General features: G+C 50.6%; 1 protein-coding gene across 1 annotated transcript; it reads left to right on the top strand.

Moving 5' to 3' along the window:
• Window positions 1-648: 648 nt before the first annotated feature.
• Window positions 649-19,403, top strand: LOC132491111 (keratin-associated protein 16-1-like). The gene is given in 10 exon segments (XM_060099950.1): window positions 649-720; window positions 6,131-6,188; window positions 6,191-6,293; window positions 6,295-6,725; window positions 6,843-6,943; window positions 7,105-7,210; window positions 8,154-8,184; window positions 11,874-12,082; window positions 14,631-14,908; window positions 19,338-19,403. Coding segments are annotated over 10 exon segments (1,455 nt in total).
• The last annotated feature ends 992 nt before the right edge of the window (window positions 19,404-20,395 follow it).

Below are 20,395 nucleotides of genomic sequence, written 5' to 3'. Positions count from 1 at the left end.
GGTTTTCTTCCTGTTTGACAAGAATGCACACCAAGTATCATGGGTGTTGGTATGAACTCAGCATCCTGAACCCAAATATTTACATTCCAGGTGAATTAGTCTTGCTCCCATGTCTGCTGGGTCAGTTTGCATACCAGCCTGCACACAGGAAAGAATGCCCTGCCCGGGATCCAGAAGGCTCGGGGTCCCAGAGGGAGGTCACGTGAAGCCTCTGACCTTACTTGCTCAGCGAGAGTCCTGAGAAATCAGAGTGATCCCGTGGCCCTTGCTCTGCAAATACGCAGCTGCAGCCACAGCCAGACCCACCCGGCTGCATTCCGAGAACTGACCGCACAGCCGGATGCGGGTCTCAGGTCACATGGTGAAGCCCCCCTGCCCCCACGGCTGCATCCTTCAAGGCCGGCTGCCCAGAGAAATCCAAGCCACATCACCAGTTCTGTAAGGCAGGGCTCTGGGGCTTCAGGGGGTGCAGCAGACACCTTTGCTGGATCCCCTGCTCTGTCTTTCCTGCCCCCCCAGCCCTGGCATCCCAAATTCAGCAATGGGGGGCATGCCCATCCACCCCTCATACGTGTCATCAATAGGATTCGTGTTTCTATTACTCCTTCAGAAAATCCTGATGGCTCTCAGGACACTTGGGGGCCGGAGATGGAGGAGAGAGGCTGGGACTTACACCTCTCCAACAACAGAAACTACACTGACTCTCCCACCCTGATCCAGGTGAGCCCAGGGAAGCCAGGGCCAGGCTGTTAATTTTGTATCTCTGGCTCCAGACATGGGGCTTGCATACAGTAGGTGCTCAACGCTTGTTCCATTGAGCTATTCCTTTTTTACTTGAAATAAGGGCATGCATTTGGCTTTGAAGAAAAAGCTCTTATTTTGCTTTTGAAACTCAAAAAGAGATCTATAAGGCTATAATAATTTAGGCATCTTCATTTAGCTTGAGGCTTTCAGATAATTTCACATCACAAGGTGTTTGATGTTCACAGTGGGCCCATGTGGGGCAAAGTACTAAAGAACACACACATACACACACATCCTAGACAGGCCATATTTTCTCAAGATGTCATCCATATAAGATGCTCCATTATTTTATGTACGTCTAAGCAAAAATAGCGGCTACCATATAAACTATGATATGCCATCATTTGGAAGATGTCTCCCCATTTCAGAGATGTTAAAATGTGGCCTTGAGTCAAGGAAGTATAGTTATTTATCTTGACTTAATGTGTGTCATCATATATATACCTGAAATAAATTTAAAAACTGAGACTGTAATTACGAGCTATGCTGTTTGGTATAGGTGACACACACCACGGGAATTCAGAGGGGAGAAGTGCCAGCTGGTGCTGAGTCAGATCGAGGAAGGATTTGAAAAGAAGGTGACGTTATCTGGGCCCTGAAGAGTGAAGCTCTAGCTGCAAGGAGAGACCAGGAAGTGACATCATGGAAAATCCTCAGAGCAAAGGCACAGGGAGAGGGTCAGGGTGGGACGGGCATAGGCAGGGGCAACGGATGCCAGGGAGCCAGTCAGACTGACTGCAGCTCAGGTGTCATGGTGAGGATGACCACGCACCTGTGCGTCGGGCTCTTCACACACCATCACATCTCACTCATCACGCCCCACAGGTGAGGCAGTTTCCCTGGGAGCACACGTCGTGTTCCCAGGAAGTACTCCCAGGAGAGCCTGGTAAAGGGCTGGGACAACCAGATCAGGGACCAGAAGAAGGTCAAGCCCCAGCCTGATCTCACAGGGGCACTGAGCGTACGACACATCTCAGAGAAAGAAGCTGGGTGCGCCCCTGTCAGCCTGGTCTGGGAGCCTGGGTGGATGCAAATCCCCAGGCACTGCGGACTCACTAAGATGTGTGGCAAAGTGGCTCCTTTCAGGCAATCCTCCAAGGAGACCTGTGGATGACGGCTGTTCCAAGCAAACCCACAAGGAAGCCAGGAGGTTCGCAGGTGTGGGGAATGGGGTTGGAGAGCACCTGGGCACAGCTCCAGTGGGGTCGGCCCAGCAGGCATCACTCCCCTTGTACAGGTGAGGACGACTGAAGTCTCTAAGCCGACACTACTGGGGGGCTAGAAACAGGCTCTCTGACTCTGAATAAAGCACTTATCCTTTCAAAGAGCAATTTATTTTTCACTTTTTTTTTTTTTTTTTGCTACAGCCAACTGCTAAGCAAAGGATTTGATTGCACACTAAAGAAACTTGAATTAGGGCTTCCCTGATGGCGCAGTAGTTGGGAACCCGCCTGCCAATGTAGGGGACACGGGTTCAAGCCCTGGTCCGGGAAGATCCCACATGCCGTGGAGCAACTAAGCCCATGCGCCACAACTACTGAGCCTGCGCTCTAGAGCCCGTGAGCCACAACTAGTGAGCCCACGTGCCGCAACTACTGAAGCCTGCATGCCTAGAGCCCGTGCTCTGCAACAAGAGAGGCCACTGCAATGAGAAGCCCACGCACCACAACGAAGAGTAGCCCCTGCTTGCTGCAAATAGAGAAAGCCCGCGCGCAACAAGGAAGACCAAACACAGCCAATTTAATCAATAAATTTATTTTTTAAAAAAAGAAACTTGAATTAAAATGGGAAAACCAGGACCATCAGTGAGCTGTGGAATTTTTCAGCTATCTTTTTTCCCCTTTGTTCTACTTTAAAATAGAAAAATATAGAGAAATGATAGATAGATAGATACATAGAAGATAAATAGATAGATGGTAGAGTGATAAAATAATACCATAGGGAAAGTATAAGACAAGAAACAAGTCGGAAAAAATATTTACAACTTGTACCACAGGAAAGTGCTATATCACTAATATAAGAGCTGCCAAAAATCAGGGAAGAAAAAGACCAACACATCAATATTTTAAATGGGCTGGAGATATGAACAGCACCTCACAGAAAATGAAATGCAAATGGGCTTGAAAAAGATGCTCAAACTCATTTTAAGAGAAAGGTAATATTTTAAAAACCACAAAAGATACTATTTCCTAGCTATCGGAATGACAACAAGTCAAAAGCCTGATGACACATGCAGTTGGAAAAACTGTACAAGATAGGCATTCTCACACCCTACTTGTGGGAGTGCAAAATGGAACTACCCAATACAGAGGGCAATTTGACAGGGTCTACCAAAATTTCATGTTGATCCAGTGATAAACAATAAATAATAAAATGCTAGAAATGTATCCCAAAGATACACTGGCAAAGTTAGTAAATGATATCTATTCATGGCGGTGTTACTCAGAATAGCAAAATACAGGCGGGAAAACAATTCTCCATCAATAAACTGTGTTACTTTCATATATGGAGTGCTAGGCAGCTGTAAAGAAGAGTAAGGAAGGTCTTGAAACCCTGGTATAGAGTGCTCTCCAGGATGTATCAGTAAGAGAAAAATCAAAGCGCAGACCAGGGTGTATAACATGCTACCTTTTTGTAAGAAAGGAGAATAAATGTTGGTTACATTTTTTTAATGGAAAAATGAATCAAAACTCAATAAACCATTACCCAGAGGGGGAATTCAAAAAACAGGTGGAAGAGACTGGAATGAAAGCCAGACCTCTGTGAAGGCATCTTGCAGGGAGTTATTGAAGGTGGCTCTTAGAACACAGATTCCCATGGGGAACGTGATGGGAAGCCAATCAGCTTAACGGCAGCAATCATGCTGGAGCCGTCCGGAGCTGACTTGTACCAAGTTGCAAGAGGCAAGTATTAAATATTCAGGAATTTTGCAAGCTGGTTGTTAAACTACTGATAACGTTGTACCGGACATGATCAAAGTGTGCCTGTCCGAGGACTGGCTCAGATCCAGGAGCTGGGAGAGGGACCAAACTTTCTACTGGGGTGATGGTCCTCACCTTCCTGATCAACCAGCTTAGATTTCTGTTATTTGGGGGGGGGGGGGGCGGGGGGTATTTTGTTTTGTTTTTACAGGTTTTTGAAGAGTAGGCGAGTGATATGTTGGGAAACTAGCCTTCCAAAAAAAGTTCGTGATTTGCAGTGTTTCCCAATTTCCTTGATGTAAATGCTCCCACCCCAGAAAGAAGAATCTTTCGATCAAGACAAGTGCATGTAGTAATAATTATCCCAGTCCTTCCCCTGTGCCAGCATTTGCTCATGCAACAATACTGGGGAAGGGGAAGGATGGTTGAGCGCAGAGTTCACTCCGGAAACATCATTATGGGCTGTCGACATGAGAAAGAGGGAAGGGAGGTCTTTAGTGGAGTCCTGGCAACATCCAGCTCAGAGCGGATCCGCTGGGCCCACAAACCAACCCATAGGTCATTCCTGTGTCCCTGGAGGTATAATTGGAATGGATGTCCTCGGTGTTTAAAACAACTCCAACATTCATTGCCAGGCTTTGGAAGGAATTATCATATTAAGAAAGGTAAGCTTCTGAAACTGCTTTCCCCTACCCTCCCCACCCCAAGTCAGGATAGTGATTCAAAATCAGCATTGCAACCTGGGAGCAGTGGCAGAAATTAGTGCTGCTTTAAAGACTAAAGGATGTGGGGGCGGTTCCTGTAATATCTCCATTCACCAGTCGAGACCCTGCAAAAACCAACTGGATCCTGGGAAATGACAGGGGACAACTGCAAACTCAACCAGGGAGTAGCCCCAGTTGCAGCTGCTGTGACAGGTGTGCTACGTTTGCTGGAGCAGCTTAACCGAGCATTCAACTTATGGATTTCATAAAATTTAAATAAATTGGATTTCATTAAAATTTAAAAAGTCTATGGGACTTCCCTGGCGGTCCAGTGGTTAGGACTCCACACTTCCAATGCAGGGGATGTGGGTTCGAGCCCCGTTCAGGGAACTAAGACCTCACCAGCCAAAAAATATCGGGCTGACCAAAAAGTTTTATTATGCCATCTTACAGAAAAACCTGAACAAACCTTTTGGCCAACCCAATAAATAAATAAATTTTAAAAATACTAATAATAAAAAGTCTATGTATCAAAGGACACTATCAAGAGAGTGAAAAGACAACCCATAGAATGAGGGGAAATATTTGCAAATCATAATTCTGATAAGGGCCTAGTAACCAGAATACATTAAAAACTCCTATAACTTGATAACAGAAAGACAAACAATCCAATTTAAAACGGACAAAGCACTTTGACTGACATTTCTCGAAAGAGGATATACCAACAAGCACAAGAAAGGAAGCCCAGTATCACTGGTCATTAGGGAAATGCAAATCAAAACCACAAGGAGATGCGACTTCATGTCCACTACAGTGGCTATAATTTAAAACAAATGAGTAGCAAACAAACAGAAAAGAAATATCAATGAGCATGTGAAGACATTGGAATCCTTGTACATTACCAGTAGAAATGTAAAATGGTACAAATGCTATGGAAAATAGTCTAGCAGTTCCTCAAAAGTTTAACACAGCATTACCATATAGCCATAAATCTACTTCTGTTTTATCTGTAAAGACTTTAAAATTTTATATTGCAAGTATTTTCTGGTGGTTCAATATCTTCACTTTGTATACCAAAATGATTCCTTTTGGGTTCTGATTGAAATTACATCAGCGATGGATCCATCCAGGGAGAGTGGAGATTCTACAGCCTCAAGTTTCTTGCCCACAACTCTCTCGGGTCCCGGCGGACACAGGATGTGTGTGTTCTTCGGCGAAGTTTACTATTTTGTTCACAACTTAATTTCCTAACATTCCTCTTCGGCGCTTTATAGTTTGGGCTGCAGTAGTGCTGGGCATCTTTCCCTGTCGCGTTCTCACACTGGCACAGCGGGTGTGAGGGAGGGACTACCAGTGGCTGGGAGTTTATCTCACGCCCAGCCCGTGCCTGGATGTGACTTAAGAACCGTGGCAGTCACTCAGTAGAAACTTGCGTCATATACTCCCTACAAGTTTTCTGGAGCCAAAGAACAGATGAGAAAACAGATTCTTGCAACATACTCACAAGTTTAATGAGTAAAAGCTGACTGTAGAAAACATAGCAGCCCTAACGAGGGGCTCATGCAACCAGCTCCGAACATCAGCAAGGAAGGTCAGGCGTGGGAGCCTCCTGCTGGGGCCACACGCGCACCCTGGGGTGGGGGGTATAAAAGCGGATATCCCCAGCACCTCACACACACTCACACACTCACACTCCTCCAGGCCCCCTGCCCCACTGCGGCCACGTCCACCCTGTCCGTCTGCTCCAGCGCCCTGAGCTACGGCAGCGGCTCTGCCTGCCCAGTTCCTGCACCGGCTCCTGCTGGCAGGTGGACGACTGTCCAGAGAGCTGCTGCGAGCCCCCTGCCATGCCCCCAGCGGCTGCGCCCGGCCCCCTGCCCGACCCTCGTCTGCGCCCCAGTGAGCTGCGTGTCCAGCCCCTGCTGCCAACCAGCCTGCACCAGCCCCTGCACGGCCTTGTGCTGCCAACAGTCTAGCTGCCAGCCCCACTGCTGCACCTGCTTCCCCTGCCAGCAGGCCTGCTGTGTGCCCGTCTGCTGCAAGCCTGCGTGCTGCACACCTATCTGTTGCACACCTGTCTGCTGCAAGCCCGTCTGCTGCAAGCCTGTCTGTTGTACACCTGTCTGCTGCACACCTGTGTGCCGCGAGCCCGTGTGCTGTGAGGCCGCCCCCTGCTCAGCCCCCTCGTGCTGCCAGCCCACCCCCTGCCCCTCGTCCTGCCACAGACCCTCCTCCTCCGCGTCCCTGCTCTGCTGTCCCGCGTGTTCCCGCCCTGCCTGCTGTGTCCCCACCTTGGGCACGTCCTGCTGCTGACTGGCTGGATCGTCTGCCCCCGACAAGCCGCTGTCTCTCGGGAGCCCCTGCCCCTCTGCTGGTGCCAGGACCTCCCCTCTCCCCGTCGCTTGACACTCAGTGGCTGCCCAGAGGCAACCCCAGAGGGGGTTTGAACACGCCGTCCATCCCACAGACCCCTCGACCAGGGTGGACTGCAGGCCCCGGGCGCCTCCTCTGCGGGTTGGCAGCTTGAATCCCATGTGACAAAGGTCAGCTGCTGTCATCAATAAAACACTGTGTCCTCCTCAAAGACAGTCTCGAATCCGAGTTCAAGCATCTGAGAGACCACAGGATCTGAAAGCGGGTGCCATCTGCATGCTCCGTGTCCCTTCCTACCCCAGGGCCCACCGTCCCCAAAGCCGGCAGGGGAGGCGGGCGTGGGGGCCGAAGGCTGGGACCCTGAGCAGGCCCTGGGCTCCTCCCATGCCCACACCCGTGCCTGTGCAGGTTAAAGGTACGTGGGGAGCAGCAGAAACCCTGTTGGGTCGGGAACTGAGAGTCCAGGACCAGCGCCGTTGGAGGGAGGTGCCCACCCGGAAGAGGCCTGCCTGCATGCTGGTCTGCGCACGAGTCCCTGTGGGCCCCGAGGGCGGTGCAGGGTCGGTTCAGACATCACTCGTTCTACTCAAGATGTCAAGGCCTGAGTGAGGAGGCACAGAGCAAAACAGACACCTTGTGAACAAACCCTCAGGACAGTCGGGGAGGACGAGCCTGCGGTCTCAGTGGACCACTAGCTCTAGAGTCAAGTGGGCAGCAGCCAGACTGATGATGTCAGCATCCGGCACCCTACTTATCCCCCAGTCACGAACAGGCTGAGGAGGTCTGGAGCAGCAGAACAGAGGAGGCCAGGCAGGAGGGACCAGGAATTGACGGCACCTCCCAGGGGGCTCCGCCCCCACCCCAGCTCAGCTCCATCCAGGGAAGAGGGAACGGAGCAAAACCCGAAGAGGATCTTTAAACAGGAAACGGCCAGATGGCAAACCTGCCTCAGTGCTTAAGTCTCTTGCCCGAGTTTCTTCAAGACCTGTACCCTTTACCTGTTCATTCAAGTTTTAAGAAAATATAACCATCTCCGTACGGACAATGGACAAAGGCCTTGATGGACTCTGCATAGCACAGAGTTAAAAAGACATAGAGAAGTTTCCACGTCACCCCAACCCGAGAAAAGAGAAGCACAGGGACGTTGACACGCGTGGAAACCTGAACCTACAACCCACGGGGACACCAAGCCGTCCACCAGCAGGATGAGCAGGGCGTCCTCGGGGTTCCTGACAGGACAGCAGTGTCGCCATGGGCAACGCGAGCAGGTACACGTGGCCGCATGTGCACCAAGTGACACCAAGCAGAAAACGGGCTGACTGCTGGCGCTGTGGGTGTCCACGCCGGTCAGGCCACAGCGCAGACCCGGAAGGAGAGAATCGGTAAGAGACATCCAGGTCTCTACTTGGGAGAGCTTGCTTAGAACACGTTTGTGACAAAACGACAATTCTAAATCCTCCGAGAGCCTCCAGATCTCAGGCGAGCGCCTCTGTCACCGTGACGCATCTATCGTCCATGGGACGAAGACACGGACAGTCACCACCCTCAAAGGCATCTCATGAAACAAGAGCAACCTGCAAAGCCTTTCTCCCCTGTCTGGTGGACAGCGCAGGTGACACCCTGGGGGTGTCCGGGAGGGGGTCGGAAAGGCCAGGAGGTGACATCAAATGGCCCGGCTTGGATACAGGTGAAAATAAACAGGCCTGGCAAGAAGGTTTGGTTTGAAAGCAAGGATGGTGAGAAAATGCCAGAGTAGTGGGTGCCCTAAGAATTCCTTCTGCACTTCACAGCCTCATGATCATGGGACATCACAGTGATGGAAGTTTCTAGATATGTGCCTTCCAACAGGAAGGATGCCCTGATGGCACTCCTTGGGCTATTTCTTGGTTTCCAAAGAGCTCCCCGCTGGCATCCTGCTGTGGCAACAGCTTCCTTCTCTTGGGGATGGTGCCTTCTCTGGGCATCCCCTCAACCCCCTCCCCAGGATGGCCCTTGCTCCTGAGGGGCCCGCGTTCACACCACAGGGGCTGAGCCGGCACTTTCTGGGCCATCCCACACGCAGGCCTTCACCTCCCTCCTATAATCGCCATGATTCCGGACACGAGTGGGGCCTTTGTGCACAGTGAGCTTGTCAAGTGTCAAGTGAGGCGGGATTCTCAAATTGGACTCTCCTGGTTCCTCAGGAACCAAGAGGTCAGATGCCACAGGACAAGGGGAACGGCGGCACAGCCACACGGGTGCACGAAGGAGGGGCCGGACTCGTCTTGCAGCTTTGAGCTGCCCCTCTGGTGGGTTGAATTGTGTCCCCACCCAAAGATACGTTGAAGTCCTAACTCCCAATACCTCTGAATGTGACCTTAGTTGGAAATGATGTCCTTACAGATGCGAGCATGTTAAAATGAAGCCAGTGGGGTGCTCCCTAATCCAAAAACATATGGCGGTGACTTTATCAAAAAAAAAAAAAAAAAAAAAAGGAAACTCTGGACACAAAGGCACGAGCAGAGGGAAGATGTTGTGAAGATGAAGGCAGAGATCGGGGTGATGCCTGTACGAGCCGAGGAACCCCAGAGATGCCAGCAAACAAACGCCAGGAGCCGGAAGAGGGGATGGATACTCCCTCAACGCCCTGGGAAGGGACCAGCCCTGCCCACAACCTGATCTCCAATTCTGGCCTCCACACCAGCAGACCATACATGTGTGCTGTTTAAGCCAGTACCCTGGGGCTTCCCTGGTGGCACAGTGGCTGAGAGTCCGCCTGCCGATGCAGGGGACACGGGTTCATGCCCCGGTCACCTGCCGCGGAGCGGCTGGGCCCGTGAGCCATGGCCGCTGAGCCTGCGCGTCTGGAGGCTGTGCTCCGCAATGGGAGAGGCCACAACAGTGAGAGGCCCACGTACCACAAAACAAACAAACAAACAAAAACAAAACAAAAAAAAATTGAAGCTAAATGAAGTAAACAATCTCAAATTTTTGTCTTCATAATAAAACAAAATATGAAGCTGAGAACTGGACCACTTGGCCTTTCTCTTCTTACCTCTTCCCAGTTCAAAATGCCTGCCTCTCTTAAGAGCCAGCCTTCTCTTAGATCTGCAGTCGGGCTCAACACATTCAGGCCTCAGCACCATCTTCTTTGTAATTTTAGCCTTTTTCCGGAAAATCGGCTTAGTGTGCCCACCTTACTCACTCTGCTTCCTGTCAGAACGCCGCTGTCCCTGGGCATATGGAGAAGCCTGGCCCTTGTACTGCGTCTCTTTGTGGGGCTGGCGCTTGCCACTCTGACAGAAAGTCCGGTGGGTTTTAGGAACGTTCTCCATGTCTGAAAGAGCACTGTCGGCACGGAAGGAAGGTAAATGTCTTTTTTTAAGAGGTGAAATCACTTGCTGTTTATTTTTTGGTACAATGAGAAAATAGTGGGATATTGAATATGGGAGGTTCTGATTGTCTTGGGTGTCAGCTTAACATTCCACAGATGGGGGGTAGCTTTTATATCCTGTAATACAAAGCTTACTACATGGCAATTTGGAGTCAGTTGCACATTTAATGTCTTGAACACTTTAAATTACTTCTCTTCCCACGTTGTTTTTGGTAGAGTTGTTTCCTAAAGCAAACCACTCACCCCTTGATCTTGGCTCTCCTGGGCAGAATTTTGCACACTCTGTAACAACTTTGGTCATGGCAGTCCAGTTCTTCTAGTAACTTTGTTAATGTGCTGAACGATTGACAATTTGAGTGTGTAGTGTATGTGATATTAAACTGTGAAATAGTGGACCAAACGTAAAATAGGTAGCTAGTGGGAAGCAGCCGCATAGCACAGGGAGATCAGCTCGGTGCTTTGTGACCACCTAGAGGGGTGGGATAAGGAGGGTGGGAGGGAGGGAGATGCAAGAGGGAAGAGATATGGGAACACATGTATATGTATAACTGATTCACTGTGTTATAAAGCAGAAACTAACAAAAATAAAAAATAAATTGTGAAATAGTGGGACTTACGATGGAACAGCATATCAATATTTGAAGATATTGGTACTTGATATCCCGTCAAGGAAAATTGCCTCCAAATTTTAAGCTGGAAAGTCACTGGAATAACTGTTCAGAAAAGAATCACAACTACATGATTTTTTAGATTTTTGGTACATACGTTAAGAATTGTCTACAAATTGAAATGTCTGTGTATTGATCCTCAAAACAACCAGCAAAATTTAAATTATGAAAGAAAAAAAAATTTTTAAAGACAGTACCCAGTCTGTGTACTTTGCAGCCCTGGACGTTACCCCAGCCCCTCCCCAACTCCAGCCCCCTAGAGAGGGTGGAGAAGCCAGGAGGGGGTCTGTGTGTCACTGATGCAGGCCCGTGCCTGCCGGGGTCAAGAGCCGTCCCTGGAGAAAGCTGTGCCATGTCCCCTCACCCTCCTGAGGAGGAGGGACTGGGACAGTTATGTCTTCTGCAGGCAAAGGAGGGGCTCCCAGGGGGTCCCCAGGAGTGTGACAGAGTCCCCTGCAGGGAGGCCCACCACTGCCCGGTGCCAAGGTGCCCAGAATCTGTGCTGGATGCTCAGGGGCAGGGTGGCCTGAGAGTCCCCACATGTGGGAGAGAGGACAGGGCCGACTCAGGCCAGGGGAGAGAGCCTGGAGTGGGACAGACCTGGGCAGAAACATCATCAGCTACAGCGAGCGCCAGAGAAGGGCAAAGACCCGCTGGAGGGGCTTCCTCCCGCGGCTGGGGGCTGAGGGTCCTATCGCCCAGCAGGAAGGGCCCCCGAGGAAGAATGGGCTCCAAGACCACACAGCAGGGTGAGGGGAGCTGACTCCACAGCCCCGAGTGGTTCCCCGTCCGTCCCCGACCTCTGCCCGCGGCACTGATGGTCACGGTGCAGCTGGCAGGACCGCGGAGGGAGGGTGGGAGTCCGAGGCTGTGCCGTCCAGAAGCTGGACTGTCCTGCGGCTGCCCTAACAAGTGCCAGGGACACGTGGCTGAGACAACACACAGTGTCACCTCACAGCTGTGGAGGCCAAATCGGGAGTGAGTCTCACGGGCCACAGTCACGGTGTGGGCTGCCCGCTTCTCGCCGCAGGCTCCGGCAGAGTCTGATCCTCGTGTCTTTCAGCCGGAAGCACCGCATCCTCGGCTCGTGGCGTAGCGTCTGGCGTCCCTCTTCCCGCGGCCTCCCCTTCTGTGGCCGAGTCTCCCCGGCCCCTCTCGCAAGTCCCACCCGGATGACTCAGGACCATCCCCCGTCACAAGACCCTTACTTTACTCCCGTTGGCAAAATCGCTTTGCCGTGTGAGGGGACGCATCACAGTCCTGGGGGCGGGCCGTGGGCATCTCTGGGGGACCACGGAAGGTCCCCACGAGGCTCTTTCCCACCCATCGGGAGGCAGAGGAGCCCTGCTTGCCAGTGGAGCATCTCGTTTCCATTTAGACTCGGGGTAGGGGGACGCGGGGCACCACGTATCAGCTGCTGAGCAGAAGACCTTTTCACCTAAAAGGGGTCAGTGCAGGAAGTTAGTGACTTGCCCTCAATCCACGCAGAGCAGGGTGAGGACTGACCTCGTAAGTTTGGGGCACAGAGTGGGGTCCCTCGAGCTGAGTGTGGGGAGCTCGCCCCTCGGCCGAGAGGCCACCTTCCCACGCTCGGTCACCCAGGGCAGGGCAGGAGGGCTGGCAGCACCCAGAGGGCTGGCAGGAGGGGGCCACACACACAACGGGCTTGCAGCTCACGGGCACACACACAGCAGGCTTGTGGCTCAAAGGCACACGGCCAGAGCCTGGCAGAAGCTGGGCACACAGGAGGCCGGCTGGCAGCCCTCAGAGCAGCTGGCGTGGCACACGGTGGCACGGGGCTGGGTGCAGTCAGGGCAGAGGGCAGGGCTGGTCCGGAGGCTCCTTCCCCAGGGCAGCCTTCATACCCGGGCTGTGGCGTCCTGGCCACGCGGCACCCGGATGTCTTCCTCGAGGCGGCCAGTTGTCCTTCCTCCTCGTCCCCCTCTTGGGTCTCTTCCTGGGGTTTCCAGTGGCAGGGACTCAGTTCAGGAAGCTCCTTCTCAGCTGGAGGCTGACGGTGACCCAGTGGCCCTGTCATTTCTGGAATCAGAGCCTGGGTTGGATGGGGAAGGGCCATCAGTTGGGGACGGGGGCCCCACTTCACGATTTTTAAGGCCCTCCTCAGGTTAAACACCCTGTCCTTTGTCCACAGAAGCAGAGTCACACTCACCGCACCAGCTTCCCCCACTGCAATTTGGAAACTCAGAGATCCAAAAGGTTCTCCCTCAGGGTCGGGCGCCTCACTGGGGGCTGTGGCCATGTTATGGCCATAATCATAATGGTGGGTGATGATTCCAGCTTTGTGCCGGGGCTGAGCTAAGCATTTCACATGGACCCTCTCGGAACTGATCACTTATCAATCCTGCCACCATTCAAGGGGCAGGTGACACCCCATGTGCACAGATGTTCAATCAGGAAGATCTGGAAGGATCCCAGGATGTGTGCACGTCCTCACCACTGCGAATAGAGAAGCAGGCGTTGAGGCGGCCCAGCCTCACTCTGGAATCCATGGTCTTCCCATTGTGCCTAACAGTGCTGGGACCTTAGGGGTGGTCTGAGATTCTTGGATCTGTAAACTGGAATATTTTAAAATCAGATTTGAGGATTTTGTCCCGTATTTCTTCAGAATATTCTTAGGCTTCAGTGTCATTCTCTTCTCCTTCTTGGGTAGAAGTTATTTGCATGTTAGCCCTTCGGATGTGGTCTCATCGGCCCTCGTCATGTTTCTTAACTCTTTGCGCCTCTTCATCAGATTGGATTCTTTCTACTGATGTGTCTTCAACGCACCGAATCTTTCATCTTCCATCCATGCTCTGAGTCAGCCCCTCTGCGCCCGTTCCCTAGCACCCCATGCTGCGCTTGGAACACGACGGTTTCTGCAGCAGGGTCCTCACAGCCCCCTGACTGCCTCTGCCTGGAGCACCGCCCCTGACCCTTCACTGCACCCAGTGCCCGCTCAGCATCACCGCTTCCCCGAGGCCCCCAGACCACCCACCAGCACCCACTTCTCTCTGTCTGCTGAACCTGCTTTCCTTTCCAGGCCTCAGCACCCCGTGGAATGATTCCGTGCATTCATTTTCCATTTATTTGTTGCCCTGGAAGGCTCATGAGGCCGGGCGTCTCTGTTGCCAGCCCAGAGCATAATCTATTGCATGAACAAATCAGTTCTTGTACGATTACGTAAGGCAGAGCTGGCAAACTTTCTGTAAAGGGCAGAGGCTTTGCAGCCACACGGTCTCACTCACAACGACTCAGCGTTGTCAGGGAAAAGCAGCCTTAGACACACTAAACGCACGGACGTGTCTGTGCCCCACAGAACTTCATTCACACACAAGCAGCAGGACAGACTTGCCTCACAGACGGCAGTTTGCAGTCTCCTGCTTCAATGTTTTCCTGTGTGAAATAAAAACTCAAAATACATGACGGCCTCAAAGTCTTCATTGACGGCATGAGGTAAAAAGGAGTAAAATGGTACAGCACTCTGAGTGGATCCTGGGGTGCCCTGTGAACAGCGATGGCCTGGAGAAACACCACGAACCCCACGGGAAGGCAAACCAGAACATCCTGTTTGCAAAAGGAGGAACTGGCCTCAAAGCCAAACTAATTTATGGCAGAGAACAACACAGGAAGGTGCGTCCCAGGATAATAAGCTGCTGGGGAAGCACGACGGCAGCAGCCATGAGGAAGTCACCAGCTGTGCTTCTGTGTCGCCGGGACGCCCACGGCCCGGGTATAAAGGCCCCAGGGAGGCAGCCTGCAGACATCAACACCCTCCTCCCAACACCAGCCCAGCCCCACGCCCCCGTGTGCCACACCAGCTGCCCCTAGGGCTGCCCGGCTGCCTGCCGCGTGCCCAGCTCCTGCCAGCCGTCCTGCTGCACGTCCAGCCCCTGCCAGGCGACCGGCATGCCCGTGAGCTGCAAGCCAGTTGTATACATGCCCGTGAGCCGCAAGCCTGCCGTGTGCCTGCCCGCAAGCTACAAGCCTGTGTGCGTGGCCTCCTCCTGCCATTCCTCTGTGTGCTGCCAGCCCTTCCGCCCCACCCTGGTCTGCAGACCCGTCCCTGTAGCATCCCTTCCAGCTTCTGATCACGAGCCTCCTCCCAGCTGCTCCCGGTGCAGATGGGGTCATACCTGTACCCCTCCCGGCATGAGTCCTCGGTGGGCCTCCAGGTTCTGCACATGGCAGATGACAAGCACGCTCAGCCAACCCTCTGAACTCAGGCGAGGAGGTGGCAGGATGATCTGGACCCTTCCGTGAGCTGGCGCATCCCCCCTGGGAAGCCCTGGTCCCCAGGGTCCTCCTTCATCTCCAGCAGGAAACCACGCCCCATGTGAGCCAAATAAATCATGCTTTCTCAATGCAGCCTGTCCTCCTGTTTTAGCTTCACATATTTTTGAAGTTTCCTTCCTGAAAGTATATACAAATCACAAGCACGGAAGACCCTCCTCAAAGAGCCCTCTTCCCGATGGCTCAGCTGAAGGTGGAGGGTCCTTGGTGGGTGGAGGGTGGGGGAAGGTGTGTCCTCACGTCCACCACTCGAGACTCACATTGTGGATGGGGAAGGACTTCCCCTCCCTCTGAGTGGGGCACAGGAAACAGGCCTGGGTCCAGGGTCCCACCTGGTGCCTAAAGGATGTCTATACAGGGGGGGCTGGAAACACTCACACAAACCCACCACACACACAAAAGGGGGTCTGGCCATCCCAGGGAGAAGAGGAAGAAGTCTGAGAAAGCCTCACCCCCAAGCCCCAGGCACACAGGGCCTGCCAAGGCTGACCCTGGGCCAGGACCAGAGACCCTCCCCTGCCCCCTGGCTCCAGCCTGGCCAGCACAGATGCCTGAGCAGCATCGTTCTCCACCAGGGAAAGGCAGATGCGTGTAGAGGTCGCTTCTGTGCGCCAGGCATGCAGTACAGCTGAAAATATAGGACAGAGTGAAATCATTCTGCTCCCCAACCCTTATCCTAAGCACAAGGCACAGGTCCCCACAAGGAATCTGAAGTTGCTGGTACCCTGAAGGTCCTCAAATTATAATAAAACCCAAACCAAGGTCAAAGCAAGTTGATTCAAACCTCCCCTCACACTGATGACCTGACAGAAGAAGAGATGAGAGATACCCATTCCCAGAAGGAAACATTGTTTATGTTCATTTAAATTAACACATGATACCTGATATTCAACAAAACTAATAGATATACAAGAAAGCAGGGAAAAATCAATCCATTGTCAACAGACAAAGCAGACCCAGATGTTGGAGCTGTCGGAATGAAATTTTAAAATAACTATGAGTAGTGAACTAAGTGAGACAAAGAAAGACAAATACTGTATGATCTCACTTATATGTTGAATCTAAGGAAAAAACAAAACTCATAGATACAGAGAAGAGATTGGTGATTGTCAGAGGTGGGGAGACGGGTGGGCAAAATGGGTAACGGGGATCAAAAGGTAAGAACGTCCAGTTATAAAACAAATAAGTCCTGGAGATGCAATGTACAGCCTGGTGACTATAAGAGGAAAAACATTTAGTTTTAATTAATTACTTTTATTTAAAGAAATAAAAGAGAGAATTATGAAAACAGAGTGATAGTCTATTAAAATAAAAGAAAGAAACAGACTTCAGGAGAAACAAATAGAACTTCTAGAAATAAAAAATCAAGTCATGGAAATTAAAAACTCAGTTAAACAAAATATTAGACACAGCTGAAGAGAGAATTAGAAAAATTAGAAGGCAGTTGTTCAATATCGCTTATCACTTTCTGGGAGTTGCTTCAGCTGAAGGCGATAGTCTTGACCATGGTCAGACTGTCTTTTCAGGGAAACTCACATCTAATAACTGGTCCAGGATAATAAAGACCTGGGCTGGCGCCCCAGCTCAGGACAGCTCCAAAAGACCCTCCCCTCCACAGATGTTGATCCTGAGAGAACTCCCTAATAAACCTGATATCTGGGCACCTCTGTCTGCAGCAAAGGACCTGGAAGCAATGGCAGCCCTGTAGCAATGAGTGCCCCAGGATCTCGGATGTGGTTGCTAAATCTCATTTCCCACTAAAAAGGACCAGATGCTCCCTGAAAGAAAGGTAGGCTACTGGGGCAGGAAATGAGCTTAACGAGTCTGGGACACCTTGAGCCCCAAAGCAAGGAAGCTCTCAAAGACTACTGAGATTATATCAACAGGACACAGGAGCCAACCTGAAGGGGCTCCCACTGATGCCCACTGAAGAAGGAGTAATTTCATCCTCCAAAAGAATAACTCCTGGTGTAGAGTGAAACACACCAATTATATAAAAATCCTTAAGTGCATAAAATACACAAGATTTTATGCATATAAATATATACATATACATAAATATATATATATATATATATGAGTATATATAACATTTATAAGCATGTATGTATATAATTAGAGATCTATAGAGGTTACTAGGAAACCAAAAATTATTCTGAAAATTGATTAAAAGGACAGAATAAATCATGTATCTGGACTTTCCTGGAAAAAGAGTATTTTAGGGTAGCCAAATAGGTGTGGAAGGAAAGTTCTTTTTTGTGGTACGCGGGCCTCTCACAGTTGTGGCCTCTCCCTTTGCGGAGCACAGGCTCCGGATGCGCAGGCTCAGCGGCCATGGCTCACAGGCCCAGCCGCTCCATGGCATGTGGGATCTTCCCGGACCGGGGCACGAACCCGTGTCCCCTGCATCGGTAGGCGGACTCTCAACCACTGCGCCACCAGGGAAGCCCGGAAAGTTCTTTATAGAAGAATTCCAGGTTATAAATGTCGAAGGGGTGATAAACTTAGATAACAGCCACCTTGCAATGCCCAGTGACATGAGAGATCTAAGCCCAGATTCTCAGTGGCTGCTGAAACCGAGCTGAAAGGCTGGTGGGGAACAGGCTGACAGCAGCCATCCCAGGGATGACAGCCGCCCCCAATCCGAGGCACCCAGACATCATCTGCCTTTTGACGTCATACACTTGGAAGCACACAACTCCTGTGAAGTATTCTCGCCAAAGGAGTTGAACCTGCATTTCAGCCTACCCACAGATCTCCCATTCTACAAGAAATATAGGAGATGGAGGATTATTTTAAAGAACATCTAAAGACACAAACAACCTAATCCAGAATGTGGAAAACTCTTCAGGACAAATAACTAAGTTTCTTTAACAAACACACGCTGTAAGAATTGCTGTCAATCAGAAGGGACTTAAGAGAAGCAACACCCACGTGTTTTGTGTGAGCCTTGTTTGGACTCTGATCTGAAAAAACCAGCACTTTAAATGTCTGGTTTTTTTAGACAATCAGAATAAATTGAACAGAATAGGTATTAGTTAACCACTGTTTACAACTTAGTATTTCAAACTTATATAAATGCTCATAGTATATATATTACATAAGTCTAATAGTGTTGACTGGAAAAAATACACAACTTGAAAGTCAAGAATTATGTTTTATTTGGTGGACATGCTGCATACTTCAAGCCTGGGACACAGCATCTCAGATCACGCTGAGGGACAGCTCCGAAGAGGCAAGGGGGGAGCCAGGATATGTAGGAGTTTTTGCAGCAAAGACCGGGTAGTTGGAACATCAAAATATTACTGTTAATTAAAGAAAATCAGACATCCCAAGTTAAGGAATTTAGCGCTTTTCTATGTATGGGGAGATGCAAGAGTCTGGGCTCACTGAATTCATTCCTTTAATCTGCACCTCAGCTCTCTGGGACCAGTCTCCTGCTTTTCTCCATCCCAAATCCCCACAGGGTGCACAGCTGCAGGTGGCTTCCCTGGCTGAGAGGTGGGCAGTGGGCAACCCCTTGGTCTCCACCCTGAGTTCCCTCAGGGCTCACCATCCCAGCTGCTGTAATGTGATGGCTTGATGGCTGCAACATCCTTTGTTTACTGATATGGCAGGCAAGATTATTCATTCACAATAGACACATGTCTATCCATATACACACAGCATTTTGTAATGTACTTATACTTAATCAATTTGCTCCTCTTGGTAACATATCAAGGGCTTCTTCCCACCTCCACACACATAGATCTACCTCGTTTTTCTTAATGCCTGAGTAGTATTTCATTACACAGACATGCAGAAATAACAGCTTTCCTCTATTAATGACCTTCATCTAGTCTCTTTTTTTTGCTGTTGCTATTACAACGTGGTCATAAACACCTTCACGCATATCTCTGTGCAAGCATTTCTGTTGGGCTGATTCCTAGGAGAAAATATCCACTTTTCAAAGGAAGTGGAGAGGACCTGGAAAGACCCCTGCCCCAGGCTGCAGTCAGTGTATACACAGCAGAGCTTGATGGAGTCCAAAACCTGGTCTGTGTCTGTCTGTCCAAAAGCAGATCACATCTTCCATCTCCTGCCCTGTCTCCTGCTCTGGGGACTCTTTTAGACGGTGCAATGAACTGACTGTAAAAACCTGGGAAGGGGGTTGCAGCAGCGTCCCACCTGGTTGACAGCCACTGCAAACGTCTGCAACCTGCAGTCAGTGAATCGGGAGATCGCCAACCTCCCCATGGCTGAGCGACATTTCTCCGTCGGAATCCGGTAAACTGATGGAGCCCGTCGCCGCCCACTCGGGCCGTCCCGGCAGTAACCAGGTGATGGCGGAGGATGAGACAGCGGGCATGGAAGAATTCCCCTCGGGATTACACTTGGTAACACACACCAGCCGCACCCAGGGGCTTCAAGTTCTCTTCCATTGAATTGAGGACGCAGGGGAAGAGGGGACAACGATGCCTCTTGAGTGGGTGGCCCCGAGAGAGGCTCCCCTGTCTTGTCCCCTTCCAGGGGGCAGTGGGGCTGACCTGGAATAAGAAGGCTTCTTTTCTGGTATCTCCCCCAACCTGTTTTGTCCATCTCCGGCGAAGGAGGCGTTGCCTAGCAACTGGAGAGGGGCAATGACGTCCTTGGACTATTCTGTTCCGCTCCTGTGACACTTAACTCTGGTTGATTATTAGCACTGGGGAGGCGACAACCAGCCTTAAAGAAAAACGAGTTCTATAAAGTCACCAAGGGGCAGAAAAGGGACTTCTAGCCTGGCTTTGGGATGGGGTCTGGCCCATACGAGATTTTTCAGTTCTCAGAAAGAATCTTTCTTCCTAAACCTACAAGATTCCTTGGGCAAGAGGACAATAGGTGCTGAGAAAACTCTTTGAAATATGAGCCATTCCATTTACTTTCTAATCTGCAAAGCTGCACAGCAAATGCGATCTTTGCTGGCCTCTCTCCCTTGACAGTTATAGCCTTTATGCTTTGTAAGTATATTAAGCAACTGGAAAATAATATCGTGTAGGTAACTATGATATACCATTAATGGGCTTTCTGTGTCTTTTTGTATAAGAATGTGTTAATAATTTACATTTTAACTCAGTACTGTTGACACAGTGGTAGAAAGACTTTTCAAAGAGCCGTTTCTATCACCAGGTAAATAATCCTAGATAAGCTTTGCTTACCCTGAGACTCAGGTATCTTGGAAACTTTAAGGTATGCCCTTTGGCTGCTGTCCTCCTATAGTAAATTGGCACAAGAAAAAAAAAAGCC

Source organism: Mesoplodon densirostris, chromosome 5 (genome assembly GCF_025265405.1).
Source record: "Mesoplodon densirostris isolate mMesDen1 chromosome 5, mMesDen1 primary haplotype, whole genome shotgun sequence".
NCBI classification, from domain to species: domain Eukaryota; kingdom Metazoa; phylum Chordata; class Mammalia; order Artiodactyla; family Ziphiidae; genus Mesoplodon; species Mesoplodon densirostris.
This window is presented reverse-complemented; position numbering and strand designations above follow the sequence as displayed.